We start from the raw sequence: 17,275 nt of genomic DNA on the forward strand, positions 1-17,275 counted from the left end.
TAGTTGGTGATGTCATGGTTTTGATTTAAAGTGCTGCTTTGAGCGGCAAAAAAAGGCTGCATGCATAAAGATAGCCTCTGAACTTGCCATAACATCCAGTGCGAAGTTTCCGCTTTCAGCTTGTCTTCTGTAGTTTCAAACTGCATTCCTCTCAAGTCAGAGCTCTCATCAACCTGGCATCTTTTTAAGGGTAAAGTTGTAACACCAGACCTATAGAACGGCCTACTGCTAAGAAAAATGATTTTATTTATTTCACTCCAAAGTTTGCTCCTTGAACGTATGTTTCCCATCCTATGGAAGGTAGACCTTACTTGTGCCTTAGATGTATGGATATATGTAAGGAATATGCTACTTACCAGTATGCATCTGTTCTTGGCATAGAGGGCTGCAGAGTGGTACATTTATGAATAGATCGCCATCTGGTGTTGGGCTCGGATGATTGCACTTGTTTTTCTTCTGGAGAAGTCTTTGTCGTCATCGATGACTCCTCCTCTTGGTGTTAGTGCGCATGGGCATCGGCTCCATCCTTAGATTGTTTTGCCATAGTAGGGTTAGATGGAGTAGTGTAGTAGAATACATAAAGATATGCCCATGTAAGTGTATCTAAATAAGATAATGTTGGGACAGACACAGGTTTCCGGGGGGAAAGGGAGGGAGGGCATGTACCACTCTGCAGCCCTCTATGCCAAGAACAGATGCATACTGGTAAGTAGCATATTCCGTTCGAGGCATATCGGCTGCAGATGGTACATTTATGAATAGATTGTACAGCAGTTACCTCCCTAGCGGTGGTCACCAGTGTATGTCGCAACTGTTTGAAATAGAGTTTTTAATACAGCTTGGCCCACTCTGGCTTGTTGTGTAGCCTGCACATCAACACAGTAGTGCTTTGTGAATGTATGTGGTGTAGACCAAGTTGCTGCTCTACATATGTCATCTAGGGGAATGTTCCCTAAGAATGCCATAGATGCTCCTAGCTTTCGTGTAGAATGAGCTCTAGGAGGGACAGTTAATGTTCTCTTTGCTTTAATGTAACATATTTGTATACATCTTACAATCCATCTAGCGATGCCCGCTTTAGAGATAGGATTGCCCTTATGTGTTGGGGAAAATGCTACAAATAGTTGTTTCGTTTTCCTGAAGTTTTGTGTCCTTTCTATGTAGTACAAAATGGCTCTTTTGACATCTAGTGTATGTAGGGCCCTTTCTGCTACCGTCTGTGGCTTTGGAAAAAAGACTGGTAGTTCCACCGGCTGGTTGATGTGGAATGCTGAAATTACTTTAGGCAAGAATTTTGGGTTTGTTCTAAGAACCGCTTTATTCTGGTGCAACTGTAGGAATGGTTCTTGTATTGTCAATGCCTGTAATTCACTTACTCTCCTGAGTGAGGTAATGGCTATAAGGAAAGCCACCTTCCATGTAAGGAATTGTATCTCGCACCTATGCATAGGTTCGAAAGGTGGTCCCATTAGTCTGGTGAGTACTACGTTGAGGTTCCAGACCGGGGAAGGTGGTAATCTTGGTGGAATGACTCTTTTAAGGCCTTCCATAAAGGCTTTTATCGCTGGCACTCTGAACAGGGATATATGCTGCCTGTTTTGTAGGTACGCTGCTATAGCTGCTAGATGTACTCTGATAGATGTGTACGCGAGATTACATTGCTGTAAGTGTAGTAAGTAGCAAATAATCTCCCTTGTTGATACGTCCAGAGGGCTGATATTATTAGTTGTACAGTGTATAGCAAACCTCTTCCACTTAGCTGCATAGCATGCTCTGGTGGTGGGACGTCTCGCTTGTTTAATTATCTCCATGCAATTTGGGGGTAGATCTAAGTACCCAAATTCTAGGATTTCAGGAGCCAGATCGCTAGGTTCAGTTGTGTGGGATCTGGGTGCATTATTTCTCCATGGTTCTGTGTAAGGTGCATGGGTAGAATTCTTAACTTTTGGTGTGGCACTTGTGAGAGTTGCAGGAGCGTGGTGAACCACGGTTGTCGTGCCCACGTGGGTGCTACTAGTATCATGGTCATTGAGTGTTGTTGCAGCTTTCTGACCACTAATGGGATTAGTGGGAGAGGGGGAAAAGCGTATGCAAATTTGTTGGACCAATTTATCCATAACGCATTGCCCTGCGACAGGTGGTGTGGGTACCTGGACGCAAAGCTTTGGCATTTTGCGTTCTGATGAGTGGCAAAGAGGTCTATCTCTGGTTGTCCCCATCTTTGGAAGAATGGCTGCAGTATTTGTTGGTGCAGTTCCCATTCGTGTATTTGTTCCGACTGTCTGCTTAAGATGTCTGCTATCTGGTTTTGGACTCCTGGTAGGTGTTCGGCTAACAGATAGATGTTTTGAGGAATGGCCCATCTCCAAATTTCTTGTGCTAGTCTGGATAGTTGGAGAGAGTGCGTCCCCCCCTGTTTTTGAATATAATACATTGCTGTCATGTTGTCTGTTCTGATCAGGACTGCTTTGTTGGTAACATGTATTTGGAAGGCTTTCAATGCTAGAAACACTGCTAGTAGTTCTAGATGATTGATGTGCAGTCTTCTTTCCTGCACACTCCACCTTCCTTGTACTGTGTATTTCTCCATATGTGCTCCCCATCCCGTGAGCGATGCGTCCGCTGTTATTGTCACCTGTGGAATTGGTTCTAGGAACGACCGCCCCTTTGCAATGTTTGTTGTGTTCCACCACTTCAGAGAGCGGTGTGTGCGGTCGTCTACCAACACCAGATCTGTAATCTGTCCTTGAGCCTGATTCCACTGTGTCGCTAAACATTCTTGTAGCGGACGCATTTGTAGTTTGGCATATGGTATTAGCAGTATGCAGGATGACATCATCCCTAATAGCTGCATGAACACCCTTGCTGTTAGTGAGTGTTGTGGTTGGAATCTTTGAATGATTGTAAGCATTGTTTGGATCCTGACTGGATTGGGGTATACTTTGGCTTTTTCTGTGTCTATAGTAGCCCCCAGATATTGTTGAACCTTGCTTGGTTGCAGGTGTGACTTTGTGTAGTTCACCGTGAACCCTAGCTGGTGTAGCAGCTGAATTGTCTTTTGTGTGTTCTGAAGACATTCCTCTTGTGACTTGGCTTTTATTAGCCAGTCGTCCAAGTAGGGGAAGACATGTATTTGTTGTCTTCTTAGGTGAGCTGCCACCACTGCTAGGCATTTTGTGAACACTCTTGGTGCCGTTGTGACACCAAACGGAAGGACCTTGAACTGATAATGTTGTCCTTCTACCACAAACCTGAGGTATTTCCTGTGGGCTTTGTGAATCGGGATATGAAAGTAAGCGTCTTTTAGATCCAGTGTAGAAAGAAAGTCCCCTTTCTTCAGTAAAGGAAGTACTTGTTGGAGCGTGACCATGTGGAAATGTTCCAAATTTATGTATGCGTTGAGAGGTCTTAGGTCCAGTATTGGCCTTAGAGACCCGTCCTTTTTGGGAATTAGGAAGTATAGGGAGTATATTCCTGTTCCTTGTTGGTGCTGTGGAACCTTCTCTATGGCATGCTTTTCTAGCAGGGATAGTACTTCTTGTTTTAACAGTGTCAGGTGATCTTGTTTCATTGGACGCTGTTTGGGGGGGATGTTTGGTGGGGTAGCTGTGAGTTCTAGGCAATAACCATGTTGGATAATTTGTCTCACCCACCTGTCTGATGTGATGTTTTCCCAGACAGGTAGGAACTGTGATAGGCGTCCCCCGACCGGTGTTATATGGTCTGGGGGGAGCTGTATGAAGTCACTGCTTTGGGGTTGGAGAGTTGTGGTTGTTGTTGTTTCCGCGACCTCTACCCTTGTTGTTGTTACCTCTGTAACCACCTCTAGAATTACCTCTGGGTGATGTAGGAGTAAAAGAGGTTTGTTGCTGGCTTGTACCTGTATTTTTGGATCCTCCTCTATAGGTGGACCTACGAAAGGAACCTCTTTGTGTCGGCTGTTGCAATGCTCCCATTGATTTAGCCGTTTCCGTATCCTTTTTCATCTTTTCTAAGGCCTCATCTGTCCCTGTGCCGAAAAGTGTTTTCTCATCAAAAGGTTGGTTCAGTAATGATGTTTGTACCTCTTGTTTGAACCCTGAAACCCTAAGCCATGCATGTCTCCTTAACATGATGCTTGTGTTTAAAGATCTTGCTGCCGTGTCTGCCGCGTCTAGGGCGCACTTGATTGAAGTGTTAGTAATTAACTTGCCTTCTTGTATGAGTTGATCTGCCCTCTTTTGATGTTCTTTAGGGAGATGTGTGATGAGTTTTTCTAATTCATCATAATGCGCTCTGTCATACCTTGCAAGTAGTGCTTGTGTATTAGCTATGAGCCAGCTGTTTGCCGCTTGAGATGCTACTCTCTTGCCAGAGGCATCTATTAGCTTAGACTCTTTGTCAGGAGGTGGAGCTTCTCCTGTAGATAAAGAGTTTGCTCTCTTACGAGCGTTTGTGACCACTAGTGAGTCTAGAGGAATTTGTCCTTTAATGAATATTGGGTCTTTTGGAGCTGCTCTATATTTCTTATCAATTCTTGGGTTCAGTACCCTAGCCCTCACCGGGTCTTTGAATATCTCTGATGTGTGATTGAGAAGGCCCTTAAGCATTGGTAGTGTTCCTGATGTTCTTTGTGCAGCAGGTAGTGTTTCTAATAAAAAATCCTCTATTTGAGGTTCTGCATGTAGCTCTACCTTGTGGTATTTTGCTGCTCTATTAATGAGTTGCGCAAAACCAGTATTATCATCAGGAGGTGAAGGTTTTGACGGATACAATTCAGGGTCGTTATCGCTATCTGACCCTACATTGTACTGTTCCCATGGGTCTGCCTCCTCTGGGATTGTGTCTTCATCATCCCCAGGATGTTTTCCCTCCCCTGTGTCACTTTCTACATCTGTTGTAGGTGTAGATGGTCGTGTGGGAGGAATAGTTGGCCTATTGTGAGGAAGAGGAGAAGAGGGTGTGTCTCTAGGTTGTGGAGAATGGGGGGGGAGTTGTATTTGTCCCCATTGTTCTCTTCTTCGGAGGAGTTTTTTCGTCCGACTGTTCATTTTTCCTCTTTTTAGGTAGTTCTGTGACTACCTTGCCAGTTTGTGGATCAATAAACAGAGTCTTTTGTTTAGGATCGGTTTTATATTCCTGTGTCGGTACCGCAGTTTTCGGGTCCGAAAGGTGTTATTTCTTCTGACTGTCCATTTGTATTTTCGGCACCGAGATTTTATTCGGATCCGATGTTTTCGGCGTCGAGGATGTCCTCGGTGTCGAGGGTGTTTTCGACGTCGAAACGTGTTTCGGTGTCGACATGGACTGTTTCGACTTCGAGCTTTCCTTGACATGGAGCTTCGGTGTCGATGTGGGTCGTTTATCGGAACCACCATGATGGGAGACCGAGTGTTTCGGTTTCGTTGCCGGGCCCGAAGGCGGGGCGTCGGAAACTTTTTTCGGTTGTCTGACCGGGCTCGAGGGCGGGGTCGACACCGTGCGGGGTCTGTTCTTTGGTAAAGGGACGTCGTCACTCACGGTTTGCTGGACGTCGATTTCCTCGACGTCGGACTCGTCCGCTTCTGACCCCGCTTCGTCGACCTCCTCTTCCTCCTCTTCTGGGTGCTGGTCCTCGAACAGCTCCGGGATTGCTTGTGACTGCATTCTCGATACCTCGTGTCTTCGGGCTCGACGGTTTCTAATCGTCGATTTTGAGGAAAATGCTGCACAGGCCTCACAGTCCCTGGATTCGTGTTCAGGGGACAAGCAGAGGTTGCACACCTCGTGTAGGTCCTTGTGTGGGAACTTAGCACCACACGTTGGACATTTTTTGAATGGAGTCCTTTCCATGGACTCCGGGCTGGACTACGTCGAGCTGGTCTTCTCGTAGTCGTCGTTCTTCGAAACGCGTCGAGATGGAAGTGAAGTCGCGTTCGATAACAATACCGTCGAATTGGAAAGGGTTACACGCCGAATATAACCTTCTTTATCGAAGTCGGTCCGGAGCGCTTCGATCCTCATCCGAACCCGATGGCGGAAAAAAACAATCTAAGGATGGAGCCGATGCCCATGCGCACTAACACCAAGAGGAGGAGTCATCGATGACGACAAAGACTTCTCCAGAAGAAAAACAAGTGCAATCATCCGAGCCCAACACCAGATGGCGATCTATTCATAAATGTACCATCTGCAGCCCATATGCCTCGAACATAGGCATTCTTCAGGACTGATTTTCCCTCTAGTGAGGGTGCCCTCACAATGTAATTTGATCTACACTGCACTTCCTAAAGAACTACCCGAAATACTTCATATATTACAGACCAATGAGGCCAGTGTGTGGCACTAAATATCCAAAACAAATCCATGCGAGGTTATCCCCGAAAAAAATCCACTACAGCCAAGATTCAGATTTAAAACACACTGGACTGACCTTGCATGTGGTTCAAAGGCCTATGCTACCGTCAAAAACAGACATTCAACTACATTCTGTTCAGGACCCCAAGTCAACCTCCCCATATCTGTTCCTCCAGCAAGTCTTCAAGTGACAAATCACATAGACAGGGGAGCTAATGTCCCTAGGTTTATAAATGTTCTTAGAGCAAGTCTACGAGCTGAACCTATTTCAGCTTCTGGAGACTCCAAAAACGAAGTGCTTAGGGCTTTGACTGAAGACCACTTATGTCAAGAGCAGTGACTGAGTCATTACCAGGTAGCAGACCATTCCTCACACCTACCAAGATTCAAACTTTCTGCGATGATTTCTCTGCAAAATCTAGCTGTAACTAATGCAAGTAGTAGAGGACTGGGAGGGACTGAAGGCTCCTTCAAACTAGAACTCAGTTGAGTGAGGGTTAAGACAATCCGCATAACGACTGAATAGGTGGCAGCCACAACACAAAGCTTCTCTCACGTCTACATGGTATCAACCACAAACAAATTGCAGACCAACATACGTTTAGAAAATAAAGCTACTGAAAACAGTATGTGGGTAAAACCAAAAGCTTGCTGCATAATCTGTAAAGGATGAAGAACGAAGTCGATAAATGGGATTCTAAATTATAAAGACAGCCGATGTATAGAAAAATGTTAAAATGGTGAGTTATCCCTCAAGAACGTGAAACGTTCACAGGGAAAAGCTTTTGTTTTTTGTTGACCTATCTTCTCATTGACCATGCTTTCATTGGATGGTGCACTTTTTGAAAAAGATTTCACCCCGTCTTAAGAATGATCTGTTGTTCATTGCAGAGAATGGAGTTGGGCCACTACTGTAGCTTTCACTATTACTCTAAAAAAATGTTTGCAGTGCTACTGATGCTTTAAAGAAGTTTATGCACCGGTTCTCCTGTTCATATAGAAAAGGCTATCTTCTAGCAGCAAATTCAGGCACCCTCATGAGGCACCCCTCTAAATTTGCTGAATCACCTTGCCTAAGTGTTCAGTCCCAAAGCGCATTGCAGTCACCCTAGCTACTCCCCAGACAGGAACAATAAGGAGTCTGCAGTCCTGTTAGGCAGTGACTCTTTCCTATATGGGGCCATTCCTCCAATAATTTTGGAGCAATCCAGGATTCCAACTGCAAAGATCAAACTTACATTGGGAGAGCTTTTGGAACTCCATATGAAGCAGGGGCAGCCAAGTTGCTGCCTATTATATCTAGTGGGCAGCTGGCGGTTTGCATAGAGACTTTGATGCCGCTCCTGTACATTTTTTATTCCGGTGGAAAATTGTTAGCAGTGTTTCGCAGAGAAATTGTTGTAAGCAAGCTCATACCAGGGCAGCCATCTCTGAACTTGGGTTCCTTCCTTTGGTGAGTGATTTTCCATGGTTCTGGCACCTATGGGTGGATGATGGCTCGTATGTTAGAAATGTCCCTTACTGGCTTTGTAAAATTATACAACAATTGTAAGATATATTACATGTTTGGGATGGTATCAGGTTTCCCACTAAAACATCTATGTCTGCATTATTACTAGCAAAACACATCTATTACCGGCACTCTATGAAAAAGGCATCAAAGCTGGACTGTCTTCAAGGGAAACACTCTTTCCCATTCGGCAAGATTTTTTTTAAAGTCTTGAAAGTTAATTTCTAAAAAGATATGTTGTGTAGCCCTATATCATAGTGTAACATGCCTTCATAATTCACATCCGCTTTCCTGTATATTGGTGGAGACTGACAATATCATCTATGGTGAACATGGGACCTAGTCCCAAAGGATTGAAGGGATGGCCATCCGTCCCAGAAACAACTTATCCAATATGGTTTCTATAATTTGTGCCATTTTCAGTTAAACACTTTTAGCACAAAATGGGTTCTTTGGGTCGATGTCTTTATGTTATGATTGCTCTCAGTCCAGCATGAAAAGGCCTTTTTCCGGACTACCGTGCTTCTGTTTTGTTAATGTCACTGAAGTTTTGGAGGTTCAATATTAGGCAAGTTTCAAGAGTGTTGCTGCTGAAAGAATGGTGATTGGTCTGGCAAATGAGGCTGAACATAATTATTTTGTTGGGTTCTTTGCCTTGTTGATTTTAACTTTCAACTAAGGGACTTAATTACTCATTTAGATGCTATTACCCAATAAACTATATCGCATTTTAACAAAAAAATCTTTTGCTCATTTTCTAGACATTTAATTATGGTCCCCGGCTCATCATCATGGTCTTGAAGGTGTTCTAGCTAAGCATCCCTCTCCTTAGATGAAACCCCTGGCAGCATTCACCTACCTCTTCACTCCCAGATTGGATGTGCATGCCATTTATTTCTTCTTTCATAGTTCTTTCATAGTTATAGTTATTTTTCAAGAGAAACCTTCAACACACTGCACATCTTCCTATGCCGACATTATAGGGAAACTAATGCTGTTCTGGCTTTGCTCATCATGTCTTGCATACACTCAAAGGCAGCCTGGGTAGAACTGAAAAGGAGTGATTTCCAACAAATGTAACTTCAAGCATGGGGGAATATTCAAACTAAATACAATTACTATCTTTAATACAAATTCCCCGCTATGATTTCTTACACGGTTAAATGTAAATGTAAATGTGGGATACTTGTAAAGCGCACTGTTACTCTACCCGAGTGTCCTGGCGCTGTAGACCGCTGGGGAACCCGTCCTGGTTTTCCCTGTGAGATGCTCCCTTTCTGGGTATCTCCAGGGTGAAACCAGGCATCCCTGGCGTCTGTGGGGGGCCGTTGTAGAGATGAGGCAAGCTTAATGCCCAGAGTTACCGAGTGTGTTCCTTGGTTAGAGTAGGCACTGAGGCAAGAATTATCAAGTCCGTTGACCCTGGTCCAAGACCCTGCCGCGTCGGGAATTGAACCCTGGTCCCAGGCCGTTCTCTGCTTTCAGGTCTGCCGCCTCTAACCAGTGAGCCACACCTCTCCACAACGGTTACCACCTGTTCCTATGATCTACAATTACTTTCCCTCCAGTTCACAGTAGTATTCAAGGTCCTGCAGTGGCATTCAGATTTTGACCTTTTCAGAAATACTGAGGTCCTCCTGAACAGTACATAATGGAAGACAAAGAAAGCTGAAGATGTCCCAAATATTGGTACATTATGTGGTTCTGGTTCATGTCACTTTAACAAGGCATTTCAACCAATCTGATTACTTGGAAAATCATTTCGCTTTTTAGGAAGGGTGTGGAACACCTTGTGAGTAGAAAACAGGCTTTTAATCCAGGGAGTCAGCATGCCACATACAGGGGAAATACTGGGTAAAGGTACAAATAGTGCCTTCTCGGCAGGGCAAAAGAGCTCCTTCAAGTCACCCCCTAGCTACAAATCTATAACTTTTTTGGAAGTCTTTCACAATATGTTACATATACTTACACTGAATAAAATGCATTGCATGCAAGTCTAAACAGTATAAGGTGTCACAAATATTGTTAAGAAATTAGTTTATACAATTAGATTTAGTTTGATATTAACCAACGGTTGCACCAACCCAGGGCAGATTCCTACTCCAACGCTACCTTTAGGAGTAACATTATTGCTATAGCAATTTAGCTTTCCGGTCACGTAAGGTGCAAGAGCAAATAACACCTTTAGAATTTACACCTGAATTGTGGAAATCCGTTGATGGCGTCATGGTTATTATGCAAATTTCACACTAACCTGTTCAAACTTGAACTACAATAACATCCTATGAAGGTTGTTGCTTGTTAAATGAGTGTTTACTATTTTACAATCTATGACTGCACTGATAAGCCTAGCAATGTGAAAATTAGCCCAGTTACTATGTCTGTAGGATATAAACCTGCTAATGTATCTAGAAATGATTATCTCTCTCTATATTATATATATATATATATATATATATATATATATATATATATATATATATATATATATATACACACACATATATCAACTCCACGCTTCCCAAGTGCCTCCTCGCACAAACAGGAACACGGACTCAAATGTTATTTTATTTTATATTATAATAGTGGAACGGTGCATGCCTCAGACGCGTTTCGGACACGGGGCTATGTCCTTGCTCACTCAAGATATATCTATACACACACACACACACTGAGACTGTCAATTAATGCTCCTCATTGGGGAAACAATGGCTTAGAATTGGGATAATTTTAAAGGAATATAAAATCCACCACCATAAGACTCACCACTTTGTTGGGATCATTGCGATGGTTCTCCATGCAGTGCTTAACTAATTCTTGCTGATCCAGGTTCCGAGCTCCGCAATATGGGCAAACAAATGTGGAACGATTTGGGATGTTACTATGAAATAAATAAATACTTTTTTCAAAACGCTGACAACATGCAGCCCTTATTCAAAAAGATTGAACAATCCTCAATTCCATACCAATCTGGTCGTCAACATTTTTAAATGTAGAAAAGGGATAGAAAATTGACTGAGGCGCTCTTTGTATTGTTCAAGTTAGATGTACGTTCCCATCACAGGCCACGGGTCATATGCAGATTCAGTTTTTCCATTTATTTTATGTATGTATTTTATCTTGACCGTGAAAAGGATGTGAATACTATTTTATCTATTATTCTAGCCAACATTACTCAGAAATGTTGAGAGGTTCTAATAGTGAAGTTGCTTATAGTTTCATCTTATGTGGTTTAGAGCACAGGCAAACTGAAGCAGAGAGCAAGTAAGTGAATAATAGAGTAGATAAACATTTCTCAAACGTATGCTTGTGTTTCTCCTTTTGATCACAGTGCGAAAAATGCACCAGTAACACTCAGCTTTGAAAACAGGTCTGCCTTGTATTTGCATACCTGGGTATTGGCTGGGAAGTAGGTACAACAGGCACAAACTTAGGGCAATTTGCCATTTGTTCCTGGACCTTGGAACAAGAAGAGATGTGAGACCTCATCTTTGCTAGGGTCACCTGCAACAAAAGCAAAAACAGAACAATCAAATCAGATAACACAAGGGTACATCTTTTATGTCAAGTGCTTTCTACAAGGGTTAAATAATTCCAAATGCTCATTTTAGCAGAGAAAGAAAAAGAGGTACAAGGAGAAAGTGGTCTGCTCTGTACCACACATTTTGGTCAAGAGCAGTCAAACGTGTAAGCTGTAACAGGTCTTCTGGTTCCACACACAGCTCACAAATCAATCTCTGGACCACATTTCCATTCTATGTGTACACATATTCTACAAGGCTACACAATCTACATTAAGTAGCTGTGTGGTCAGAAAGACTGCAGAATTGAATCTTCAGACCATGATCTATCTACAATGGAGGTGATGTGGACCTGTATGCCAGATTTTTTGCAAACTTTCACCACAACACAGTCTCTGAATAGTGATTCATTTGAAAAAGATATGGAAGGCAGATATAAAAAATTAGGTTATCCCCAGTTCTGGTCTTACAAAGTTCAACTATGAATTTTGAGCAGTCATGTTTTGATTGGAGCAACATTGAGATATCTTTTTTTCTGGACTCCCAGGCAAATGTCTGCTGCAGTTTGCACAATGGGGGAGCAGCTCATTCACAAGGGGACCCTCAACCACTGCAGGGCAGCAGTTACTACCCTTATGTTTGCCCCCACGCAGTCTTCTTCTGGGGGAAAGGGCTATTTTAACTGACCAGTCGTTCAATTCTGGATAGGTGTCTTTGTTTTCAGATATCTTCTTCAAATGTGAAGTCTTTGCTTTACATCTCAGAGTTCCCCTTTTCCTGAGACTAGGTCAGTTAAGGTGCTTTGCCTTTTGAGTTGCCTTGATTCGAATTTTAAAGACCTGGATACATTACCTACAATGGTTTACAATGAACTGAATCACATAACGACCACATTTTGTCTCGACTGTTGACCACATACTTGTTGCTTGTGGCTGGGTGACTGCCTAATTTCTGCTTCTTGAAACAAGCCACAATTGTGACACCTAGAGAACAGATGTTAGTGACATCCTAGCAATGTGTTAGAGGGAATGCACTGACAGGACTGTGGGGGGCCTAGGTTTTAAGTCCATACCTGAATGACTCTTGTTGGTAAGTTTTATCAGAAGAGATTGAAAGATTGCACTTTGCATTTGACTGTTCAAATGTCTCCTTATGAAAGCTTCGTTGTATAGCAGACCAACTATCATACTGGCCATTAAAGGGGGTGAAAAGACATGCCAGCATAATTCTTTGAGGGGGTTATTGTACCTACTTCACAATTGGGAATGATTCATGAATTCTTCATAGATATTCATTCTAGCCACAGTCTGTTGAAAAGTGACATAAAGGGCAAGTAGGAGATTATCCAATTTTAGTACATTGTGCTTTGTATTAAACTACAAAATAGGCCATAAAAACGGTTTTGTAAGAGTACTATGTTCAGCAGGCTTTAGAATTGTTCTGAAAAAATAGAATTTGTTATCTAAGGCTAGAAAACAGTTCACTCAGTTTGAAAAATAAATAAAGCTACTTGCCGCCTATGCCAGCACATGTGCAAGACCATGTTAAGTAATATGTTTAAAAAACAAAATTTGAATCAACTGGTCATAAATCTTTAAGAATTAGAATATTAATTCTTGTTTATGGTAAATAGACTGGAAACAAGTGTAAACTGAAATGGTAAAATATACCTTTATTGTAAACAGTCAGAATGGGTCATTTTAAATAACTAAAGGTGACCACAGTCTAATCTTAATTAACCTAGGACCAGATCTCTCTTTGCACCTTATACAGAAAATGTACATATAAACCTTCAAGAAGCCACAGTAGCGAAATAATATGGTAAGAAATGTAACGAGGAAAGAGGTACCACCTTATTAACATTAAGATAAAGCAAGGTTATCTTGGATTTAAAACAGACATAAAGGAGGTCCGACACGTCTTGTCTGTCGGCGCTGTATGCTACTAACCACTTTCATGTATATATGTATATACACACACACAGAGAATACATAAGCATATACAGAGTGCCAATCTAGCCTGAACATACGGTGTGACCGTGCAAGGGCTCCTCCACCAAGAGCACTTAAGAACATGTGTGGGGCTTGATTAGTTAACCTAGTCCCTGCCTTAGAAGGTCTGTTGTCTCTCCAGAGAATCATCATTAACAACTGACATAATAATTGCCACACATCTATTTAATCCCACAAACTGTGTTTTACAAGCAACTAAACATCACACTACATAGACAGCAAACTGAATCTTTAAGGCAGAAATGATGCCTAAATTAGGTGTGTGACCTCCATTATACTGCTGGTTTTTAACACTGCCAGGCAATAAAATAAAAATCCCTTAGCTGATAGGAAATAAGAAGCCCCACTGCTGGTGTGAACATTAATTTCCATGTTCTTTCTTAAGGCACCACTGTAAAGGTATCTGAGGACTAATGTTCTAGCTCAGATACAAACCTCCTTCAAAAAACACAAATGAAGTATCATTTTTGCACTTGCTTTTAGATGACGCATCCTGAGATACCCTCTTGTTTCTCTCAGAGTTTACACATACCTCAACATCTGCATCAAATGTGTAACTCACACTAAGGTCTGTTAAGTTTTAATGGGGTTAACCCAAATAAAACTACCCGACCTGGGTTATCATAACATTACGCTTGAGAAAAGGTCGAGGTAGTATCAATATTTATAAATTTTAGCACATAATACACCACAGCAATATTTCTTGATTTGTTCGCCAAGAGCATGGATTTATTCTACTGAATGGCACATTCGTTAGATGCTTTTCAATTCAAAACATAAATGTTGTTTCATGTATTCACTTGAATATATTTCATTTGCGTGTACATTCATTAAATCCTTTTCAAATCAAAACATTTACCTTACTTCATGTATACACTTGCATATACTTTGAATACGTGTGATATTTACAGTACTCACGGTGTGATAGAAGGAAGGTTTGATGGGAAGAATGGGAGTGATTGGATAGGTGAGGGACAGGGTAAAGGTGTTGTGACAAACACAATAACAATTATTTCTATTGCTAGCAGAGAAACGGAACGAATCTCATATTCTCCCCGTTCCTGGTTGCCCTGTCATCCGGGAACATGGAGAATATGAGATTCGTTCCGTTTCTCTGCTAGCAATAAAAATTGGGAGATCTACTACCCCTCATCGCAATATATTCAAGTGAATACATGAAACAGCATTTACGTTTTGAATTGAAAAGGATCTAACGAATGTGCCATTCGGTAGAATAAATCCATGCTCTTGGCGAACAAATCAAGAAATTTTGCTGTGGTGTATTATGTGCTAAAATGTATAAATATTGATACTACCTCGACCTTTTCTCAAGCGTAATGTCACACTAAGGTCTAGCAATAGTTTTGAATCAAACTCAAGATACGCTTCTGGATTACTATGGATATCGAGTGGTCCCACAATATCAGTCTCTTTCAAGATCAAGTCACTCTATCATTAGACATTCACCATTAGGCCACTCATCAGCATCTAGTCGGAGGTTGAGGAGATACCATGTCAGGGTCTCCAATTCTGCAGCCACTCCAACAGCTTCACAGCGACCATAAAACATCTTGCAGTGACTGGCTGAATGTCGCCCCGAACTCCTTGCAGGCCTAGACCTTCAAAATTACCCACTGGTAGCACATACAAGAGAAAGACCTCACCTGGTGCCCATTTCACTTTCAAGGAAGGAGAAACACATAGGAAAGAACGCACTGGACTGACTTCTAGAGGTCAGATACCGACTTGTTGAACCAGCTCAAATGGGTATGACATGTTTTCACAGTTGAATTATGAGGCTGAATTTCTTTCAGTCAAATGGTGTCACAGAAACCACATTCACAAGATGATTTGAATTTTTTTGCGAAAATATCCTGAATTGCTGGAGAGCTACTGAGTTTTGTTATTGACTGTGAGAGTTACTGTATCTGTAATTTGCGACTTTGAAGCCCACATTAGCTCTTTAACCTACTTTTTTTTTGGTAGTAGGTTTGTTGGAGCCTGTTATAGGGGTTTTCTTGAGCACAACCTCTACAAGGTCTTGCTGACAGATGCCAGAAACAAAATATAATTCTTTATGAATGACAGGGGGAACCCATTAACCCAAAAGGTACCTGGGTAAAGAAGACTAAAATTATAAGGAACTGGTACCCTGGTTCTATGGTTTATATTCTTAGTTGTAGCAATAGGAAATAAGGACAAAGTATCCCCTATTTAGTATTCATATTACTATGACCACAATTTATATATTTTTCATACAATCTCATGTCTCGTCATGAACCACACCACGCCATAGAATTTCACGAAATGATTTTTTATTTTATCAAATGAAAAGATTTTTTACTTTATATATTTCATTTTCAATTTCAAACACATTTGTATATACATATATTCTTTATATATACACAAGAAAAGCCCTTCGTTTCTAATTTAGGATGTCTCACTGAAAAAATAAACAAGACATTCCTACAGAGATCTAACAGACTTATGTGAGGGAACAACAGGTATATATTATTCAAACCCAGTATCTTTTTAAATCCCCCAACAAATTATTTAAATTAATCAAGTTTTTTGTTGTTGTTTTTTTGTTTTTTTATATCTGGTGTCTCTTTAAAGTCGACGCGTTTCAGCCAATCAATTCTGGCCTCTTCAGGACTAGGGCTATTCGTAATCCATCTTGGGTTAAAGGTCATCTGGGGCCGGGAGTCATCTTCGTGTTAATTCAGGTTTCCTCTCTTTCACTATTCTTTATTTTTATCAAGTTCGTGAATTTTGCTAATGCGCTGCCGGTGCTTGGATGATATAAATCTCTCCCCGACAGCGTTTTGCTTTTAGCTGACCGCCTCTTCGTTTTTTAACTCAACTCTTATATTCAACCGTGCACTCGACCCAGCTGGTGTGGCCTTGCTTTATCCCCGGAGTGTTTTTCTGCTTTACATGTGTGTCTCTTCCTTCACAAGCGAAACAAAATATAAAGCACCTCGAAAGGACTCATGGTTTGCGAAATAAAGATGCTGTAGGATTCAGTAATTCATTTTTGCTTCCAAAAAGGTAAGCATATTTGTCAACCACATTTTCTCGACAGGCAGAGAAGGAACGCAGCAGGATGCATTATCTGGGCAAAAAGATTTGCCTCCCCAGTGCTTTGTCTCAGAGAGGTAAATTCTATGCCTGGTTATGTCGTTATGAAGGGGCTTTGTAGAAGATAAAAAAAGATGCTATGAAGGTAGCTGAAGTAGATTGAGTGGTTTCCAGGGCACAAGTCCTAAACAAGCATTTACAATGCAATGGTCTCGGCAATATTATAGGTAGAGCTATTGGTATTGCTCATTATTTTTTTAATCTTTTTTGTATCCCTAAATAAATGGCATTGTCATTTCTATTGGCATTAGCTTTTTTTTGCGTATGTGATACCTATTGCATTAGCAGAGAGAGAGTGAGGTAGTGAGATAGAGAGAGAGAGTGAGGTATTGAAATAGAGAGAGAGTGAGGTAGTGAGAGAGAGTGAGGTAGATAGAGAGTGAGGTAGTGAGATAGAGAGTGAGGTAGTGAAAGAGTGAGGTGGAGAGGGATGTTGTGAGGTAGTGAGATATAAGCATAGAGTGATGTAGGGAGATAGAGAGAGAGGTAGTGAAAGAGAGTGAAAGAGAGATAGAAAGAGTGAGGTAGTGAGATAGAGAGTGATTGAGGTAGTGAGTTAGAGAGAGAGAGAGTGAAGTTGTGAGCTAGAGAGTGAGGTAGTGAGAGAGTGAGGTAGTGATGTTTTGAGAGAGAGAAGTTGTGAGATAGTGAGGTAGTGAGATAGATAGAGTGGAGTAGTGAGGTAGAGAGAGTTATGTAGTGAGAGAGAGGTAGATAGAGAGTGAGGTAGTGAGAGAGAGTGAGGTAGTGAACGAGTGAGGTAGTGAGGGAGAGGG

The 17,275-nt window shown here is 41.7% G+C and overlaps 1 protein-coding gene across 1 annotated transcript in view; it reads right to left on the bottom strand.

Moving 5' to 3' along the window:
- Nucleotides 1–17,275, bottom strand: part of RNF166 (ring finger protein 166) — a 168,376-nt gene that overhangs the window by 62,095 nt on the left and 89,006 nt on the right. Inside the window, exons 3-4 of the mRNA XM_078669372.1 lie at nucleotides 11,217–11,329; nucleotides 10,592–10,706 (exon numbers count right to left, since the gene is read on the bottom strand). Coding sequence (XP_078525498.1) covers nucleotides 10,592–10,706; nucleotides 11,217–11,329 — 228 coding nt within the window. The remainder of the gene's footprint in view (nucleotides 1–10,591; nucleotides 10,707–11,216; nucleotides 11,330–17,275) is intronic.

Source organism: Lissotriton helveticus, chromosome 12 (genome assembly GCF_964261635.1).
Source record: "Lissotriton helveticus chromosome 12, aLisHel1.1, whole genome shotgun sequence".
In the NCBI taxonomy this organism is placed as follows: Eukaryota; Metazoa; Chordata; class Amphibia; order Caudata; family Salamandridae; genus Lissotriton; species Lissotriton helveticus.